The sequence below is a fragment of the Alnus glutinosa genome, chromosome 13 (assembly GCF_958979055.1).
Source record: "Alnus glutinosa chromosome 13, dhAlnGlut1.1, whole genome shotgun sequence".
Taxonomy (NCBI): domain Eukaryota; kingdom Viridiplantae; phylum Streptophyta; class Magnoliopsida; order Fagales; family Betulaceae; genus Alnus; species Alnus glutinosa.
The window spans coordinates 19782946-19804162 of record NC_084898.1 but is presented as its reverse complement, the minus strand read 5'-3'; the positions used below and the strand labels follow the sequence as shown (position 1 = coordinate 19804162).

General features: G+C 36.6%; 2 protein-coding genes and 1 pseudogene across 2 annotated transcripts; 2 read left to right on the top strand and 1 right to left on the bottom strand.

Moving 5' to 3' along the window:
* Nucleotides 1-3266: 3266 nt before the first annotated feature.
* Nucleotides 3267-3365, top strand: LOC133856438 (small nucleolar RNA Z247; annotated as a pseudogene).
* Nucleotides 3366-5600: 2235 nt separating this feature from the next.
* Nucleotides 5601-6880, top strand: LOC133853721 (F-box protein At3g07870-like). The gene is made up of 2 exons (XM_062289742.1): nt 5601-6162; nt 6552-6880. Exons 1-2 carry the CDS (start codon nt 5612-5614, stop codon nt 6643-6645), a joined length of 645 nt encoding a protein of 214 aa, XP_062145726.1. The 5' UTR covers nt 5601-5611; the 3' UTR covers nt 6646-6880.
* A 1343-nt stretch (nt 6881-8223) lies between these two features.
* LOC133854737 (uncharacterized) lies at nt 8224-13053 on the bottom strand. The gene is made up of 2 exons (XM_062291002.1): nt 12848-13053; nt 8224-8989 (listed from the first exon to the last, which is right to left on the bottom strand). The coding sequence occupies exons 1-2, from the start codon at nt 12982-12984 to the stop codon at nt 8371-8373; spliced, it is 756 nt and encodes a 251-aa protein (XP_062146986.1). The 5' UTR covers nt 12985-13053; the 3' UTR covers nt 8224-8370.
* Nucleotides 13054-21217: the final 8164 nt, after the last annotated feature.

The following is a 21217-nucleotide window of genomic DNA, read 5'->3' as shown; positions in this document are numbered from 1 at the left end:
ATCCATGTTAATTCAGCAGCTGCATTGGCAATAGCTTTGTACTCAGATTCAGTACTGGAGCGTGAAACTGTTGGTTGCTTCTTGGAGCTCCATGAAAGAATATTTTTCCCAAGGAGAACACAATAGCCGGAGGTGGAACGCCTGTCATCTGGACAGCTGGCCCAATCTGAATCTGAGTAGGCAGTGAGTTGCTTGGAGGAGTTCTTGTGAATGCAAAATGTATGAGAGATTGTGGATTTCAGGTAGCGCAGGATGCGCTTTACTGCAGACCAGTGAGAGTCCCTAGGATCTTGCATAAACTGTGAGACTTTGTTGACGGCGAAAGCAATGTCAGGTCGAGTGAGAGATAGATATTGAAGAGACCCTACTGTGCTCCGATATGAGGTTGGGTCTGTGATAGTTGATCCTTCAAACCGACTGAGAGTGGTTGAGGCCGATAAGGGAGTAGATATCGGTTTGGCAAGGAGCATATTTGTCTTTGTGAGAAGATCATGGATGTATCTTTGTTGTGAAAGATGAAGACCATCCGGGTGCCATGTAGCTTCAACACCAAGAAAGAAATTGAGACGACCGAGATCCTTGAGTGCAAAGGAGTCGTGAAGATCTGTGATGAGCTGAGATATGGTGTCTGGATGGGAGCCGGTAATGATGATGTCGTCAACGTATATGAGCACAAAGATAGTGATTCCTTTAGCATTGTAGATAAACAACGATGAGTCTGACTTGGAGCTTGTAAATTTCAGATCAATCAACCGAGCACTTAGACGCGAAAACCACGCACGTGGTGCTTGTTTTAAGCCATAGATGGCTTTATGTAGCTTGCAAACAGCAGCTGGATATTGAGGATGCTGAAATCCAGGGGGTTGAGCCATATATACAGTCTCTTGAAGAAGGCCATGGAGAAAGGCATTGCTGACATCTACTTGTCGAATCTCCCAACCTGCAGAAACAGCTATAGACAACACAGTACGAATAGTGATAGGTTTAACCACTGGACTATAAGTTTCTACAAAGTCAATCCCAGGTTGTTGATGAAACCCTTTGGCTACTAAACGAGCCTTGTAGCGTTCAATATCCCCATTAGCTTTCCTTTTAATCCTGAAAACCCATTTTGAACCAACGACATTCATTTGTGGGGAGAATGGAACAAGGGACCATGTTCCATTTTTGAGAAGAGCATCAAATTCGTTGTTCATTGCTGCACGCCACTCAGGATTTTTACTTGCTTGAGAATAGCAAGTGGGTTCATCTTCATGTGCTGCTATAGTGGCTGTAAGAGCTCGAGGAGGTGGATACTTCACTCTGCCATCAGTGAATGTGTAGGGTTTGTGAATCAAATTCTGAGACCGAGTGGTCATGCCATGGACTCGAGCTGGAAGGATAGACAGGGGTTCAGGTGAAGGAGTTGACTCGGAACTAGAGGGAGATTCAGAAGTGACTGTAGGTTGAAGAGGGGGAGAGGTAGTGAGAGGTTCTATGGGAGATGATGCAGAAGTTGATGAAGGAGGAATACTGGGTGAATTCTGAGAGGAACTAGAGGTTGGAGGAATTGATGAGGGGACATAAGGAACCAATAGAGATGAAGATATCTGAGGAGAGGAGGAGGAGGTGTTTAACTTGGAAGTTAAGAATGGAAAACTATTTTCATTGAAGACAACGTGTCTTGCAATGTAAACTTTACCGGAAGGAATATGAAGGCATTTATAGCCAAGATGGTTTTTGCTATATCCAATAAACACGCAAGAGGAGGAACGAAAGGAAAGTTTGGAGGAGTTATATGGTCGAAGAAATGGCCAGCATTCACAACCAAAAATTTTCAAGTATTTGTAATCGGGAATGCTATGAAATAGACACTCATAAGGAGACTTTTTCTTGGTGATTTTAGAGGGAAGTCGATTGATGAGGTAGGTTGCTGTTTCAAAGGCTGTATCCCAAAAGGTGAATGGAACACTAGCCGTAGCAAGAAGAGATAATCCAGTTTCAACTATGTGGCGATGTTTTCTTTCGACGGTTCCCATTTGATGATGGGTGTAAGGACAGCTTAGCCTATAAGAAACTCCCATGGAATTGAGGGATTTTTGAAGTGGGAGGAATTCACCACCATTATCACTTTGAACCGATTTGATTTTAGTGTTAAAGAATGTTTCAACAAGTTGTTTGAAACGAAGAAAGGTTGCACAAACTTCAGATTTAGATGCAAGTGGGAAAAGCCATGTATATTTGCTGAAATCATCAACCACACTTAAATAAAAACGGTTGTTGTTTACAGAAGTTACAGAGGCAGGGCCTCAAACGTCAAGAAACAACAATTGGAGAGGACTATTTGAAATTGAAGGGGAATAACTAAAATGGAAACGGTGACTTTTCCCTTGTTGACATGGAGAGCATATGGAGGAAGACTTATCGGCTAGTGATAACACCGAAGTATTCGAGTTAGAATAGGGTTCTTTCTCTGTTGATAAACTCTAGACTAGTTGAGTTGTGTTCAACTAGGTCTCTAGAGTTATACTAGACTAGTTGAGTTGTTATAAACTAGGTCTCTAGAGATATAAGATAACTTAGAGAGTTTGTGTTTTAGTCAAATACATGTAAATCACATCTAGAGTTTATCTAGATGATTCGGTTCTCTATATAAACAAACACACTGCAGTACATTAAGGTATGCAGATTATTCCAAACATCATGTAATTCTATATGGTATCAGAGCCATTGAAAGACAAACGTCTATGGCTATCCCAACTTCTGAAACCGAATCCACCCAAACCTCAAACCCACCTCCTCTCTCCATCACGGTTACCCCTTCTGCACCATTACCACATATCCAAAATGTTCATCATCATATCTCCGAAAAACTCACCCAAGAAAACTATATCCTATGGCAATTTCTTATGGTTCCTTTTCTAGAAGGCCAAAACTTGTTCGGTTATGTTGATGGCACAATTCCGCAACCTCCCAAGCTTATTCCTGATAGTACCTCTGGTCTTCTCATTCCCAATCCTGCTCACTTATCCTGGTTTCATCAAGATCGAATGATCTTTAGTGCAATTATTTCCACCCTGTCCGTTGACACCCTACCCCATGTAATCGGCCTCACTACATCTCGTGATGTCTGGACTACATTGGAAACATTATTTGCTGCTCAGTCTCAATCTCGTATTCTCCAACTTAAGCAGCAGCTCTCAAATCTGAAGAAAGGTGCTCAATCTGTCTCTGCCTATTTCCAGAAAGCTCAAGGCTTTGCCAATCTTCTGGCCGCTATTGGCAAGCCCATTGACAATTCTGAACTCATCTCCCACATCCTTGCTGGCCTGGGTGTCGATTATGACCCACTTGTTACCTCTGTCACTACAAGGCAAGACTCGATCCCTCTCACTGATCTCTATGGCTACATGTTGTCCTATGAGCAGCGTCTTGAAGCCCACAAATCAGCACTTGAAGTCAACATCTCTACTGCCAACATGGCTCAAAGGCAGAACCCATCCTATTCACGGAACAATCGGGGCTCTCTTCTGCATCATCTCCCATAGAACCTCTCACTACCTCTCCCCCTCTTCAACCTACAGTCACTTCTGAATCTCCCTCTAGTTCCGAGTCAACTCCTTCACCTGAACCCCTGCCTATCCTTCCAGCTCGAGTCCATGGCATGACCACTCGGTCTCAGAATTTGATTCACAAACCCTACACATTCACTGATGGCAGAGTGAAGTATCCACCTCCTCGAGCTCTTACAGCCACTATAGCAGCACATGAAGATGAACCCACTTGCTATTCTCAAGCAAGTAAAAATCCTGAGTGGCGTGCAGCAATGAACAACGAATTTGATGCTCTTCTCAAAAATGGAACATGGTCCCTTGTTCCATTCTCCCCACAAATGAATGTCGTTGGTTCAAAATGGGTTTTCAGGATTAAAAGGAAAGCTAATGGGGATATTGAACGCTACAAGGCTCGTCTAGTAGCCAAAGGGTTTCATCAACAACCCGGGATTGACTTTGCAGAAACTTATAGTCCAGTGGTTAAACCTATCACTATTCGTACTGTGTTGTCTATAGCTGTTTCTGCAGGTTGGGAGATTCGACAAGTAGATGTCAGCAATGCCTTTCTCCATGGCCTTCTTCAAGAGACTGTATATATGGCTCAACCCCCTGGATTTCAGCATCCTCAATATCCAGCTGCTGTTTGCAAGCTACATAAAGCCATCTATGGCTTAAAACAAGCACCACGTGCGTGGTTTTCGCGTCTAAGTGCTCGGTTGATTGATCTGAAATTTACAAGCTCCAAGTCAGACTCATCGTTGTTTATCTACAATGCTAAAGGAATCACTATCTTTGTGCTCATATACGTTGACGACATCATCATTACCGGCTCCCATCCAGACACCATATCTTAGCTCATCACAGATCTTCACGACTCCTTTGCACTCAAGGATCTCGGTCGTCTCAATTTCTTTCTTGGTGTTGAAGCTACATGGCACCCGGATGGTCTTCATCTTTCACAACAAAGATACATCCATGATCTTCTCACAAAGACAAATATGCTCCTTGCCAAACCGATATCTACTCCCTTATCGGCCTCAACCACTCTCAGTCGGTTTGAAGGATCAACTATCACAGACCCAACCTCATATCGGAGCACAGTAGGGTCTCTTCAATATCTATCTCTCACTCGACCTGACATTGCTTTCGCCGTCAACAAAGTCTCACAGTTTATGCAAGATCCTAGGGACTCTCACTGGTCTGCAGTAAATAGGATTGGTCTGCAGTAAATAGTATATCACCTTTCTTCAGATTTGAGAGCTGCTGCTTAAGTTGGAGAATACGAGATTGAGACTGAGCAGCAAATAATGTTTCCAATGTAGTCCAGACATCACGAGATGTAGTGAGGCCGATTACATGGGGTAGGGTGTCAACGGACAGGGTGGAAATAATTGCACTAAAGATCATTCGATCTTGATGAAACCAGGATAAGTGAGCAGGATTGGGAATGAGAAGACCAGAGGTACTATCAGGAATAAGCTTGGGAGGTTGCGGAATTGTGCCATCAACATAACCGAACAAGTTTTGGCCTTCTAGAAAAGGAACCATAAGAAATTGCCATAGGATATAGTTTTCTTGGGTGAGTTTTTCGGAGATATGATGATGAACATTTTGGATATGTGGTAATGGTGCAGAAGGGGTAACCGTGATGGAGAGAGGAGGTGGGTTTGAGGTTTGGGTGGATTCGGTTTCAGAAGTTGGGATAGCCATAGACGTTTGTCTTTCAATGGCTCTGATACCATATAGAATTACATGATGTTTGGAATAATCTGCATACCTTAATGTACTGCAGTGTGTTTGTTTATATAGAGAACCGAATCATCTAGATAAACTCTAGATGTGATTTACATGTATTTGACTAAAACACAAACTCTCTAAGTTATCTTATATCTCTAGAGACCTAGTTTATAACAACTCAACTAGTCTAGTATAACTCTAGAGACCTAGTTGAACACAACTCAACTAGTCTAGAGTTTATCAACAGAGAAAGAACCCTATTCTAACTCGAATACTTCGGTGTTATCACTAGCCGATAAGTCTTCTACGTTATCTAATCCAATATGGCATATACTCCCTTCATGCTACATGGAATAAAATTTCCCACCTACCTGAATGGAGCAGTTCATTGGTTTCGTCCTCAATTCAGGAAGGCGGATTCCAAAATTGTTTCTTTTGATCTTTATAACGAGCAATTCCAATTAATTCCAGCTCCCCCAGATAAGTATAACAGCTCTGGTGGACAGAATATAAATCTCATAAGCATGGGTGTTTTAAATGGTCATCTCTGCATATGTGATGCTGCTGAGTTTGGCTGTGTTTGCATATGGACGATGAAGAAGCATGGGGTCCAAGAATCTTGGAGTAAAGTGTTTCATATTAATACTGAGACTGAACATCGATGGCCTCATGGCTTATATCATCCATTGAAGCAGTTTAAGAATGGAGCAATACTGATGTACCATGCTCGCAACTACCTGCTTTATTATGACCCTTCAAGAGAAGAACACAAGTATTTTAAGATTCGTGGAAGTGAATCAAGCTTTGAGGCAGTTGTTTGTATTCCTAGCCTCAGTTCGCTCAAGGATGCTGTGATGGGAGACAATGTAGAGGTGCTGAATGTCAAATCAAGGTAAAATTTTGCTGTTTTGCATTGAATATCTGCTTTAACCTCGGATTAATCAAGATCAATAATGACATGATATGTTAAACTTTAAGCTGCATTTTTTTTTTTTTCTGATTTTGTATGCAATAAAAAAACAACTTTACTCTCTGTTGATTAATGACTGAGAGGGTTTAGGAACATTGTTGCATTGGTGGAGGTTTGCTATGGAGACATGGGATAGTTGCATGTGATATGTTTTAGGTTTGTAATGTTTACAAGATTTTAGTTTTTGGAGTGGAGACTAGTTGGTGTTGCGTCCATGCTCTTAAGCTTATCTGTTAAAGAATAATTTGTTTGTTTTAGTTTATTTTACAGAGGATCAGGCCCTCTAATGTTCTTCTAACAAAACTTTACAGGTGTGCAAAATTCGAGCTGCGAGAAGAAGTCAAACCTCTCATTTTGGTGGAAAAAATTAGCAATCTGGCGTCGGGCTTTTATACTTCGCCATAGGAAAGCCACTGAATTTGTTCAATGTCATGGGAGTTTAAAAAACTTGGATACTTGGATGCTTTGAAAGCTTAGAATAACCAGCTTTTGGTCCAAGGTTGTTATTTTGGGCACCTTTCATTGTTTTGGGTAGTTTAACTTCTGATGGTTTTTGTATACTGCATCCAAGGTTCTGGTCAGTTGACTCAGTTGGCTCTAACAAAGGTTCTCTTTTGTTAATCAATGACTTCTTTTAAAAGTTGCATGTTTGCCCTTGGAAAGAGTTTATTCCTTAATCTGTTTATCTGATCATGTTAATCTATTTGTTATGGCAGCAGAATTCTGTTTGATTGAATCCACTTAAAATTTTATGTTTATTTATTTATTATGACAGAAGTAGAGTAACATGAGAGCAGAAGGAAAAGAATGATAAATAGAAAGAATCCTTTTCTTTTGCACTTAACATGCAAAATTTAACATCACCTTAATCCTTCATGTAAAAAGTTGTGCTTTTATTATTATTATTTTTGAAAATGCATATGATCAAAATGGGGTTTCTTCTTTCTTTTATTTATAATGTAATCAACTCTTTAATTATATGGTTATTTATTATTGGTTTGCGTTTTCAAAACAAAAAACATTAACAACTAATTCAAACACAAAATACTCTTAAAAACACGAATAGTTTTCACCTTTATATTGCATAAGAACACGTTTTTAAACCAAAATTAAAAAATCAGCCCCCAAAACATATTAACAGGGGAGGCATTGTTTTGGTTCAAAAAATTAATTGTCTATCCAATAATCAATTCTTAACCAAAAAGATGTCCAATACAAGAATTAGTTTGTAGAAAATTTGTGTCCGTATATAAAATCTCGTAATTGACCCATTATGAGATTAATTGGTATCATTAATTTCAACAATTCACACACTACACTTAAAAATAATTGGGGCTAAACAATTGAATTTTTCTTGTATAACTTGTCAAAATGAGTTATGTTACGCATCATTTTCCGTCTCATCTCTCATCTATCTCTCTACAAATTCACCATTTGGATTCACCCATTGTCTATACAAAGATGGGTAAAAGATGATATAGAAAATTATTTTTATCATTTCTCTTGCAAAATTAGTCTGAGTTACATGAAGAGAGACACGTAAAAAAACCGAGGTTTAATTTATGAGCACTGTCAATAGCAGAATGTTTAGATCTCTTTTTGAGGGAGATTTTTATACCCGAGTATCTTGTTTGTTTTAATTTCAGGCACCAACTTTTACAAATTGGGTTGTAAGACTTCTTCCCGCCCATCATTTAAAAAGTAATGTGTCTTTTAAGAATGTGAACATATTGCAAGCCTTAAATGCCGAGTGTCAGTTCGGGGCTAAACATATTGACTTGTATAGTCTTGTGTTATATCTATCCTAACTCAACTCATTTAATTAAACAGATCAGACTCTTCAATCATAATCCGCTAATTTTGTGTTGGGTTCGTGTTAAGTTTGTAGGTCATGTAAAAAATTGTCAATTCTATATTATTTCTCTGAGTTAATTAAAACGCAAAGAATTTAAAATTATTATACTAGCACATTAAGAGGGAAGCTGAATGTAAAAGAAAGACGTTGCACTTAAAGAGAAAATACTATTTGAGAATGTCATCCAAGAAGTAATCCTAGTATAGCACAAAAGTCATACTACAAAGCACAAAGAGATTCATGATGTTGCTTACTAGTTGCTCCATATACAGTCCTCAAAGGTTTTCTTCATCTTCCTGTGTGTCATCTGCATTTAGAAGGTGACCGAGTGCAACTCGAGCCTTTTTTGGTTCGGATGAGGCTTCCTTCTCATCATCATCTTGATCACCCTTCCTCTTCACCCTTTCACCATCTGCTCCATCAGGTACAACCAAAGAGGCTTCATCACCAGTATTTTCTTCTTTTTCCTCCACAACAGACGGCTTTGGATCAGATTCTTCAGCCTTCTCTCCACCATTCAGATCTCTTTTCATAGACGGCGACCTTTCGCATTCCTCCAGAACGGAGCGAATTTCTTCATTGCTAGAAAGATCAAGGGGAGTCTTCCCCGCTTTTGTCTTGGCACTAAGGCTCGCACCTTTCTTTACCAAGTACTTAACTAGTTCCAGGTGGGATCCTTGGACAGCATAGTGCAGCGGAGTCAGGCCCTTGCGGTTCGAAGCTTTAATGGAGACCCCGGATGAAACCAGAGTCCGTACGACTTCTAAATGTCCCTTTTGGGCAGCAAAGTGAATTGCACCCATGTCATCCATGGCTGCGGCACCCACATCAGCCTTGTTCTTGCAGAGATAACTCACCACCTCTGCTTGCCCAGACCAAGCAGCTAAATGTAGTCTATGGTCAAAGTTTCTTGTGTCAAAGAAACAAAATCTGAATGCTAGGATGCTAAACAACAGATACGAGTCTCACTGACAAATTGAGAAGAGAATAATAGAACCAACTACTATCATCATAAACAAAAGCTCACAACAAGAAGAAAACAACGAAAATAATTAAAAAGGAAAAAAGAATAACAAGGCCACACCCATTAGGAATACTTAATAAACACAGATGCCATGAATAGTTATCTTCTAAGGTGCCTGGCCAGCATCAAATCCATCTTGAAATGCTTTAGCTTTGTACAGACTACATTCTTCTCTTTTTGTTTGGTTTTGATAACAGAATTAAGAAGAGACAAAAATGAGAACATTCAAAAGAGAGTTTTTGGGCCTTAAAAGTCTGGATTTCAGAAGGAATGTTAGGGATACTAAATTTTTTATTAGAGATTGGTATTAAGACGATGTAGAGCTTATTCATCGGAGATGATCAAAATAATTAATAAAAAGAAATGCTATAAGTACCAATGAATAAGCTCCACATTATCTTAGTAATCATCTCTTAGTAAAAGATTTAGTACCTCTCATGATTGTTTCCTTGTAGTCTTTAAATGTCTCTTAAGGGGGCATTTGGAAGTCCTATAGACATCAAAATATTACCAAGTAACTAGAAATATAATTTTAACTGTTCTTCAACAAACAAGTTGGTATGAGACATGATGACATCAATAAGTCACCAAATAACAACAAATGTCACTTCAAAAACACAAGAGACACTAATAAACTTAGCAAGTCCAGAAGGTCTGTCACCTTTGCATACTAATTTAATTTCCTGGAGATCAATCCCAGGAAAATGTGACTTAAAATCTAACCTTTTCATCAGAGTGACCTTTTAAGAATATACAGTTGCACAGCTAGGCCCCAAAGCTATAGCCATGTCTCGGTAGATTCTCCAATAAAGCATGACCTAACCCTTCCAAATCCCAAAGACAATGCAAATAGGCCTTTCATTGGCCTTCCATCATAGTTAATTAATACTTTGAATGCGACATATTCCATTCTGCTTGATACATGGAGAGATTAACAGGAAGAAGTGACAAATTCAATAAGAAATTATTTATTTCTACATCCATTGTTGCTGTAACATAAAAGACTTGGAAGAGGCTGCAGTCAAGATCCTCTTAAGCTGTGAAAATGAGGCCGTTTCTAGTATCATCTTTTCTTTTCTTTTTTGGACGGGGGGTGGGGGGGTGGATAAGTTACTATCATCTTTCAACTGGAAGAGGATTGGTTGTAATAACTTGAAAAACTATCAAATCCAACAACCTTGGAAATCAAGAATAAAGGAATGCAAGACATTGAAGGCCACCCATACACTGTGTAACAGATTACCATTGACAAAATAAAACTTAATTATAACTAAAAACCTAGACTCAATAGTAACTAAACTGGCCCACAAAGGACGCTAATTGGGCCCCAATCAGAATTAGACAACAATCGTAGAAAAGTTGGTATTTGATCTTGTATTTCTACGAAGGCGCCGATTGAGCTCCACAGCGAAACTAGACTACAATTCTGGAAGCCTTATTTGATCTAAATTTTTTCTTCAGCTCTTTGTGTATGCATCAAGATAGAAATTAAAAGAAAGAGAAAGGATAAAAATAGAAAAACTAGGCATACACCTAGGGTTCATTGGCATCACACCTAAGAGATAGTCATCAAATGTCCAAAGCAGCACAAGGAGCAAAGCCATTTTTCTTCATTGATCATCCTTCCAAGATATGTTGTTACAGATTTACATAGACCACCTCTGCTTGGAAAACTAGCAAACTTAGAGCAATTTGACAAACTAAACTTGCCAAGCAAGATGTGTGGGGCTATCAGGAAGGAGAAGTGGCACCAACCAATCCAGAGCCTAGGATGGCAATCTTGACAAGGTTATACCCTGCTGACCCATAAAATAGTAGCGAGATTTGAACCTGATAAATTTCCAATTGTGTCAAAGGTTTAAACTGATGAGAAATTGAGAATTTAATCACTTGACTATTATTCCCATACTCCCCCTTAAGTGTGGATCTAGGCTCCCCTTCAATAAATGGGCTCAAATCTGAGATTTTTTAAAAATTTAAATGGAAGGTAGAGTGGAGTTAGGGTTCGAATTTAGGGTAACCTGGCCCCGAAAGGCCGAAACCATGAGAAAATATCATTTATCCCAAAATCTTAGATAATTATAAATTTAATCACTTAACTACTATTCTAATAAAACCCAAATGTTGAGAGATGAGTGTCTAGAGTCATGATTTGAACTCAAGACAATTGATTCTAATACCATGATAAATTATTGGCTGTATCAAAAATTTAAACTGATAAAAAAGAGTAAATTTACGCACATTATCATTATTTAGCATAACCTATATATATAAGTAATTCATTTCATTGAAAGCGCAACCCTAGTACACAAGATGTATACAAAGAGAGTCCCAACTAAAGGTTAAAAGAGAAAAAATCCACAAATTCAGAAAAATTAAAAAAAGAAGAAATATTATATGCCCGTCCAATTAAAGAGCAATTTGACCAAAATGTTTTTGAGCTTTTCCTTTTCTTTCTTTTTTTTGGTATTATCTGTCATGTTAGGTAACTTTTGTGTTCACTTTGGGTCCATGTTTGCTGATTTGGACAAACTTAATCCCCAAATTTGATTGGTATTGATCTATATGTCATGAATTGGTCTTCTCTGGGAAATGTAAAGGCAAAAAAAAAATGAAGAAATAAAATTAAGTGAGTCGTTTAAAATGGGACAGCCAAAGAAAAATATCCAATAGTTGGTTAAGAAAATCAGTAATTCAGGGTCAAATGAGAAAGAAAAGGAGAGAACAAACTAAAAGTTTCTCGCAACCCTGTCATTCTCTAGCCTAGTGTAGTTTTGGATTCTGTGATGGTCCTTGGCTATGGATTACAAGATATGGATGGATGTAGATAAATTAATTGAGGTTGTACAACAGCACCAACAAGTTAGCTCCAAAAATAGCCTTACAGACAATATTGCCAGTCATTTGTCACTCCAAACTAATCCTAAGACGTGTATGTTGCCACCTTATACTCATATCAAACAGTTATTCAGTTTCTTCATTTTTCAAAATAATTACCTTTTTACCCTGAATCTTTACCAAAAGGGTCAAAAATCAAAAGGACTCTAGTAGAGCCCAATGCAAGAAGAATAAGCCTCGCAAAGTCGAAGATCCCCCAACTGCAAGTGTTTACACTTAGAATGATCATATATGTGCTCAATATCTCGTCAATTTGAAATGCCGTCGGGCATGTTGTTTCATAAATTGCAGATTTGTCACATTTAAGTGAACAGAGCCAATGTTTTGCTCAAAAAGCCAAACGTGCTGAAGAAGAATACATGATAAGACCACACAACAGCCAAAACCCATGAATAGCATTTCGCAAATGATAATACTCATTCAAAAATACATATTATGATTATGGTGAAGAAGCTTTCAAACAGTAGATATATGCCGATTGCATCTGAAAATTATTCATAAACCAATAACGAACAAATAGATGCGAAAAGGTAGAAAGACTAGGAGAGCCACCCACAAATTTCAATCTCACTACGAATAAAAACCTGTAAGCTACTATATTATCCAACAAAACGAAAGTTACGAACTGGGTCATTCTCTCTCACCCAACTCATGGTCACTCACAAAAGAAAAGACAATAGTAACGAAGCAGATAAACTTCAGAACTATATTCGTCTAAAGAAATTTCAGAATTTAAAGTTGTATATTCTTTTTGTCAAATTTTCTCGGGAACCAAACAAGGCACAAAAAAGAATCCTATTAAAGCAATGAAAAGGTAGAGAAGAGGATACGCTGTTCTAGAGTGCTTATCTCTAGAATTGATGGCCAAAGGGTTTGAGCTCAAGATAGACTGCACCGCATTCAGGTCACCGGACCGAGCCGCCGTGTGAAGGTCTTCCCCAGCGCTCGATTTCTGAGGCTTACCCATTTTCGCCTTCGCTCGCTCCGATCACTAGAAAGAAGAAAGGTATTTTATAGCGCGTTTAAATGCACCAATCCCCCTCGTTCGGAACAGGATGCTCTCCATTTCTGTCCATTTTTTTATAAAGGAAGGGCATAATTGTCTTTTCACATTTTCATAAAATATAAAAAGACAATTATGTCCTACTTTATAACTAAACGAGAGAATCCAAATTCCATTCATACGGGTTTTTTTACAAGCAGGTGATGGGCTTTCTCCCACACAATTACACAAATTGTATTTATGTGTGCAGACGGTGGTCGTCGACTCGTCAACAATTGGAGTTCGATTTGATTTTAGTTTTTACCTTATTTATTAGGGAAAATTGCACGTCCACGTGATTGTCATAATTTACAAATTGTTTTTTTTAGAAATAAACTTCGTTAAAAAATTTAATAGATTTAGTTAGGTGTTACGTTAGCGCCAATAAGATGGCGACACCACTTTTACTTTTTTATTTTTATTTTTTTAAGTTTTAGATATTTATATTTTTTTATTAAGAGTGATACGTGTCACCATCTAATTAGTGCTGACGTGACACCTAATATAATCTGTCAAATTTTTTAACGGAATTTTATTTCAAAGAGTAATTTGTAAATTGGGCCAATCACATTGATCAATGGTACAATTTTTCTTATTTATTAAACCAATCTGTTTCTTCATATAATTTTTTTTATAATATTATTTTTAATTTTAGAAATGGGAAAAAAGAATGTTATTTCTAATGCGATGGATATACTTTTCTTTTTTTAAGAACAGCACGTGCTATCATAAATTATTGTAAAAGCCTGAATGCGTACATCATAAGAATAAAGGTACAAGACTCACCTACACTTTAAGCCAGAAAGATCTGACTTAAAAGACAGCTGCCTAGGCAGAATACAAACCTTACAAGAACAACAGTTGAGTCTCTATTTATAATAACGCACACTCTAAAAAGAAAAGAGGGTCTATCTGGCTTTAAACCAATAGATATTCCAGTAAAATTTAAGCAATACAAAAACAGACTGTGACAGAAGAAACAAATGAATAACACAAAACAAAAACCACAAAAGCCACTAGTGTCATGAAAACGTTGTCACTGGAGCCGGCGCGTGTCCTCCCAACAGCAAACGACGTCCACAACCACCGATCTCCACCGGCCATAACCGAAAAAAGACGACTGTGGCCCTCACGTGCGGATCCAGGAAGAAAACTCCCTGGAGCGTGCTAGCCACGCCCCGAGCAGGATAGCCCATCACAGTTGCAGTTTGATGCTGCCAGACCGGAGGAAGCCGGTGACCACCACTAGAGGGCGCGTGTTGAGAGAGACGTAGCTGAAGACCACAGATCTAACTCCAAAGATAACACCAAAAAAGCACGACCAAAGCACCTTCGTCGGAGACTCCCTTAGGACGGTCATTCCCCACAACCGACTCCTTGTGTAGCTTTTACTAGAAAAAACCAAAAAAGAAAGCAATAGAAAGAGAAGAAAAAACTTCATAACTCAAAAGGCCAGGAAAACACCAGCCACCATTGATACATGCCGGGGGGAAGAAAAAACTTCACAGCTCTAGTGGCTATGAGAAATCTAGCCTCCACTGATTCTCACCATGGAGGATCAAAAAACCACCATAGCCTTGTAAAGATATAGATATAGATATATCGCACGTATGTGTATATATGTGTGTATATAAATATATATATATATTAGGGTTAAATATCTTTTTGATACATGAGTTTTAAAAACTTTATTTTTTGATACCTCAGTTTCAATTTATATAGTAAATGGTATCTAGATTTTATGAAAGATGAATTTGGTACATCCATTTAATTTTCCGTCTAAATTTTGACGGCTTGCCACATCAGCGCTAGTTTACACCCCTAAGATCGCGACATGCGAATGTCACTGCCACATACGAAAAAAAGCTTAAAAAATGAAAAAAGAAAAAAACTTCATCAATGACAGTGGGTTCCAGATCAACAAAGACGGCACGAGGAACGTCCTTTCCCAGCACCAGTTTCACTGAAAAAGGTGTTGAATGCATTGTCTCCTCCGCAGACCATCTTGTCACTCGGCATCTGGCCAAGCTGAAATATGAAAAACACAAAACTGTTTCAGCAAATGAAATTTTACACACAGCTTAACTTGAATGGACAAAATAGAGCCATAAATAAGATCTAAAAGAATTCCCAAGTAAATCTGAAAAAGGTCAAACAATTTTAGAACATAACATTTCTCTAATTAATTCAGATACTACTAGATAAATCTCAGGCAAACCTTATGAACCCTAGATGTAGCCGGATTTCAAAAAATTTGTGAAAAAATGGAACACGACCAAACCGGATCTAACGAATTTCATAACGAAAAGAAATCACAATGCGTCATTAATCTTATGAGCTAATAATTTAAAGTCTTCATTGAAAATTAACCATATATAAATCGAAAAAAAAAAATCATAAGGAAATGAACGGTAAGCAAAGGAAGCAAATGAGTGAAGATCTCACCTTGATGCCATGCTCGAGGCAGTAGAGTTCCCAGCAAGCATTGCCGACCTGAATACCGACCTGAACACCGGCCTGACCGGTCCTCTGAGATGGACTCAGAGACACCGGCAGCATCTTGGCCGGCGTCCTCTTAGAACGCCGGCCATAGACGGCAGCGGGGTCTTTTTGTCTTTTTTTTTTAAGCCTTTTTTTAAAAAAAATAAATAAATAAATTATGTGGCAGTGACATGGACAAAATAGAGCCATAAATAAGATCTAAAAGAATTCCCAAGTAAATCTGAAAAAGGTCAAACAATTTTAGAACATAACATTTCTCTAATTAATTCAGATACTACTAGATAAATCTCAGGCAAACCTTATGAACCCTAGATGTAGCCGGATTTCAAAAAATTTGTGAAAAAATGGAACACGACCAAACCGGATCTAACGAATTTCATAACGAAAAGAAATCACAATGCGTCATTAATCTTATGAGCTAATAATTTAAAGTCTTCATTGAAAATTAACCATATATAAATCGAAAAAAAAAATCATAAGGAAATGAACGGTAAGCAAAGGAAGCAAATGAGTGAAAATCTCACCTTGATGCCATGCTCGAGGCAGTAGAGTTCCCAGCAAGCATTGCCGACCTGAATACCGACCTGAACACCGGCCTGACCGGTCCTCTGAGATGGACTCAGAGACACCGGCAGCATCTTGGCCGGCGTCCTCTTAGAACGCCGGCCATAGACGGCAGCGGGGTCTTTTTGTCTTTTTTTTTTAAGCCTTTTTTAAAAAAAAATAAATAAATAAATTATGTGGCAGTGACATGGACAAAATAGAGCCATAAATAAGATCTAAAAGAATTCCCAAGTAAATCTGAAAAAGGTCAAACAATTTTAGAACATAACATTTCTCTAATTAATTCAGATACTACTAGATAAATCTCAGGCAAACCTTATGAACCCTAGATGTAGCCGGATTTCAAAAAATTTGTGAAAAAATGGAACACGACCAAACCGGATCTAACGAATTTCATAACGAAAAGAAATCACAATGCGTCATTAATCTTATGAGCTAATAATTTAAAGTCTTCATTGAAAATTAACCATATATAAATCGAAAAAAAAAATCATAAGGAAATGAACGGTAAGCAAAGGAAGCAAATGAGTGAAGATCTCACCTTGATGCCATGCTCGAGGCAGTAGAGTTCCCAGCAAGCATTGCCGACCTGAATACCGACCTGAACACCGGCCTGACCGGTCCTCTGAGATGGACTCAGAGACACCGGCAGCATCTTGGCCGGCGTCCTCTTAGAACGCCGGCCATAGACGGCAGCGGGGTCTTTTTGTCTTTTTTTTTTAAGCCTTTTTTTAAAAAAAATAAATAAATAAATTATGTGGCAGTGACATGGACAAAATAGAGCCATAAATAAGATCTAAAAGAATTCCCAAGTAAATCTGAAGAAGGTCAAACAATTTTAGAACATAACATTTCTCTAATTAATTCAGATACTACTAGATAAATCTCAGGCAAACCTTATGAACCCTAGATGTAGCCGGATTTCAAAAAATTTGTGAAAAAATGGAACACGACCAAACCGGATCTAACGAATTTCATAACGAAAAGAAATCACAATGCGTCATTAATCTTATGAGCTAATAATTTAAAGTCTTCATTGAAAATTAACCATATATAAATCGAAAAAAAAAAATCATAAGGAAATGAACGGTAAGCAAAGGAAGCAAATGAGTGAAGATCTCACCTTGATGCCATGCTCGAGGCAGTAGAGTTCCCAGCAAGCATTGCCGACCTGAATACCGACCTGAACACCGGCCTGACCGGTCCTCTGAGATGGACTCAGAGACACCGGCAGCATCTTGGCCGGCGTCCTCTTAGAACGCCGGCCATAGACGGCAGCGGGGTCTTTTTGTCTTTTTTTTTTAAGCCTTTTTTTAAAAAAAATAAATAAATAAATTATGTGGCAGTGACATGGACAAAATAGAGCCATAAATAAGATCTAAAAGAATTCCCAAGTAAATCTGAAAAAGGTCAAACAATTTTAGAACATAACATTTCTCTAATTAATTCAGATACTACTAGATAAATCTCAGGCAAACCTTATGAACCCTAGATGTAGCCGGATTTCAAAAAATTTGTGAAAAAATGGAACACGACCAAACCGGATCTAACGAATTTCATAACGAAAAGAAATCACAATGCGTCATTAATCTTATGAGCTAATAATTTAAAGTCTTCATTGAAAATTAACCATATATAAATCGAAAAAAAAAAATCATAAGGAAATGAACGGTAAGCAAAGGAAGCAAATGAGTGAAGATCTCACCTTGATGCCATGCTCGAGGCAGTAGAGTTCCCAGCAAGCATTGCCGACCTGAATACCGACCTGAACACCGGCCTGACCGGTCCTCTGAGATGGACTCAGAGACACCGGCAGCATCTTGGCCGGCGTCCTCTTAGAACGCCGGCCATAGACGGCAGCGGGGTCTTTTTGTCTTTTTTTTTTAAGCCTTTTTTTAAAAAAAATAAATAAATAAATTATGTGGCAGTGACATGGACAAAATAGAGCCATAAATAAGATCTAAAAGAATTCCCAAGTAAATCTGAAGAAGGTCAAACAATTTTAGAACATAACATTTCTCTAATTAATTCAGATACTACTAGATAAATCTCAGGCAAACCTTATGAGCCCTAGATGTAGCCGGATTTCAAAAAATTTGTGAAAAAATGGAACACGACCAAACCGGATCTAACGAATTTCATAACGAAAAGAAATCACAATGCGTCATTAATCTTATGAGCTAATAATTTAAAGTCTTCATTGAAAATTAACCATATATAAATCGAAAAAAAAAAATCATAAGGAAATGAACGGTAAGCAAAGGAAGCAAATGAGTGAAGATCTCACCTTGATGCCATGCTCGAGGCAGTAGAGTTCCCAGCAAGCATTGCCGACCTGAATACCGACCTGAACACCGGCCTGACCGGTCCTCTGAGATGGACTCAGAGACACCGGCAGCATCTTGGCCGGCGTCCTCTTAGAACGCCGGCCATAGACGGCAGCGGGGTCTTTTTGTCTTTTTTTTTTAAGCCTTTTTTTTAAAAAAATAAATAAATAAATTATGTGGCAGTGACATGGCGAAAGGGGACAGGCGAAAGGGGACAGGTGTCACAATAAGAGTGTTAAGTGGCGCTGATATGGCAGGCTGTTAAAATTTTAACGGAAGTGCCAAATTCGTCTATTTCCTAAATTAAAATACCGTTTACGATTTGGATTGAAATTAAGATACTAAAAAATTAAGTTTTAAAACTTAGTGAAAAAAAAAAAAAAACAAAAATTAACCCTTTATATTAAACTATACTTTTATAACCATGACATTTGATTGTTTAAATTTTAAATATGGTTATCAAAATTTTAATATAAATATTTCATTTTATGCTAAAATATTTTCGATATTATTTATTGCAAATAAAAAGTTGGTAGAGATAATTTTTTAAGCATTTACTAATAATTTTATGAGTTTACAGATAAAATTTATTTTTATCATTTAAGTTAATAAAACTAAGTTTTTATTAATTTGAATGATATGATTTTAATTATTTTTAGGGTTAAATACATTTTTGCCTCGTGTGTAGGGATGTAAACAAAGCAAAGCTACCCGTGAGCTCGTTCGGGCTCGGCTCGTGTGCGACTCGGTTATTAAATGAACTACTCGTAGACACGAAACTATACTCAATTATTAAACGATACATACATGTATAAAATCATGCTCGCTCGTTTGAAGTTCGCGAATATATTCATAAAAAGGTTCGACTCGCTTATTAGCTCGACTCTTACATATTTATTAATGAATATATGCATATATATTGATAAAAATAACTTATTTAGTATATCACTTATTAATTAACAATAAATAATTATTGTTATACAATATATAATTATTAGTTATATCTATTTAAGTATCTATAAAATATATAATTTAATTATAAAAGATAATTAATATGATTATATCTTATATGATCTAAGAGACTAAGACTCTAAATCTAATAATTAAATATCTAATGAATGTTGAATTAACAATAAATTGTTAATCATATGATTTAATGAAAATCTTGATACTTAAAAGTATTATTCAAATAATCATATCATATAGAATGACAATGTAATTGGTATAATCCCAAATCAATTAACTAGAATTAAAATCAACAATGTGTTTCTTATAATCACAAATTAAGTATAATTATTAGAATTCATATCATTAGATTTTATATATATATATATATATATATATATATATATATATATATATACTTTTGAGAAATCGTAGATCTTTTATAAAATCATCCAGAAAAGGCTTGCTCCACAAGTACATATGATCATATATATTATCACTAGAATTTATATGAAATACGATCTAACAATTTATATGATATTAAATCTTATATGATATAATACATTATATCTTTATTATATAATGTAATAATGATATCAACAATACTTATTTTGTGTCATTGTATAATTAAGTGTGATCCAAGTTCTAACAATGTACTATGATCTAACAACAATAACTATGTGATATGATCTAACAATTTATTTGATTTAATTTAAGTATGATCTAATAATTTATATGATATTAAATCCCATGCCATATGACACAATGTATATTTATTATAGAATCTAATAATCCTATAGTCATATTTCCTATGTATCTTAATTATAATGATAATGCTTATCTAGTTATATTTTATATCATATAAATGATATTATTAGATACTAAGGAAGTTAGGATAAGTCATTAAGTGTGTGTGTAATTATATATGTATATAAGCTTATAAGGCCAAAACTATAAATTATAGTTGCATAGTGTCACATAATTCATAAATTATAACTCATAACTCATAATTATACAACTCATAGTAACATAAACTATAAAGATTAGGTTATAATCTATGAGTTATAAGTTACAACTAATACAACAATTTATATGATATTAAATCATAAAAGTAAAGTGATATACTAACATAGTGGTGGCATCGTAGCCCAATGTATCTTCATTATATAATTTAAATTATGCAATAGTCACATGATTCATAAATCACACTTATTTATAATCTAAATTTGTTATTATATAATCTAAATGATACAGTAGTCATACAACACTTATTTTGTATGACTATTGACTAAGTATGATCTAATCACGTAAATTATATAATTTTTTATGCATTTACTGATAATTTTATGAGTTTAAAGATAAAATTTATTTTTATCATTCAAGTTGATAAAACTAAGTTTTTATTAATTTGAATGATATGATTTTAATTATTTTTAGGATTAAATACATTTTTACCTCATGTGATTTAGCGATTTTATTTTTTGCTCATGTACTTCATTTCGTATCAAAGATAGTATTTCGCTTATGGTTAAAGACGGAGATGATATTTTGTCCATCTTCTGTCCAAAAATTTGACGAAAGTCCATGTCACTAATCTTAAAAAACTAACACGTGTCCCTATACTTCATTAAAAATTAAAAAACTTAAAAAAAAAAAAAATTAAAAAAGTAGGGTGGCTCGAGCCGCCTTCAAAGAACAAAATAGGAGTGGCCAAAACCATTCTCAAGGGCCTTGGAGTGGCTCGGCCACCCCCTACGGCTGGTCTAGGGTTGGCCCCACAAGGACGAAAAAGCATCATCTTAGGGTTTAGCCTTTGAGGA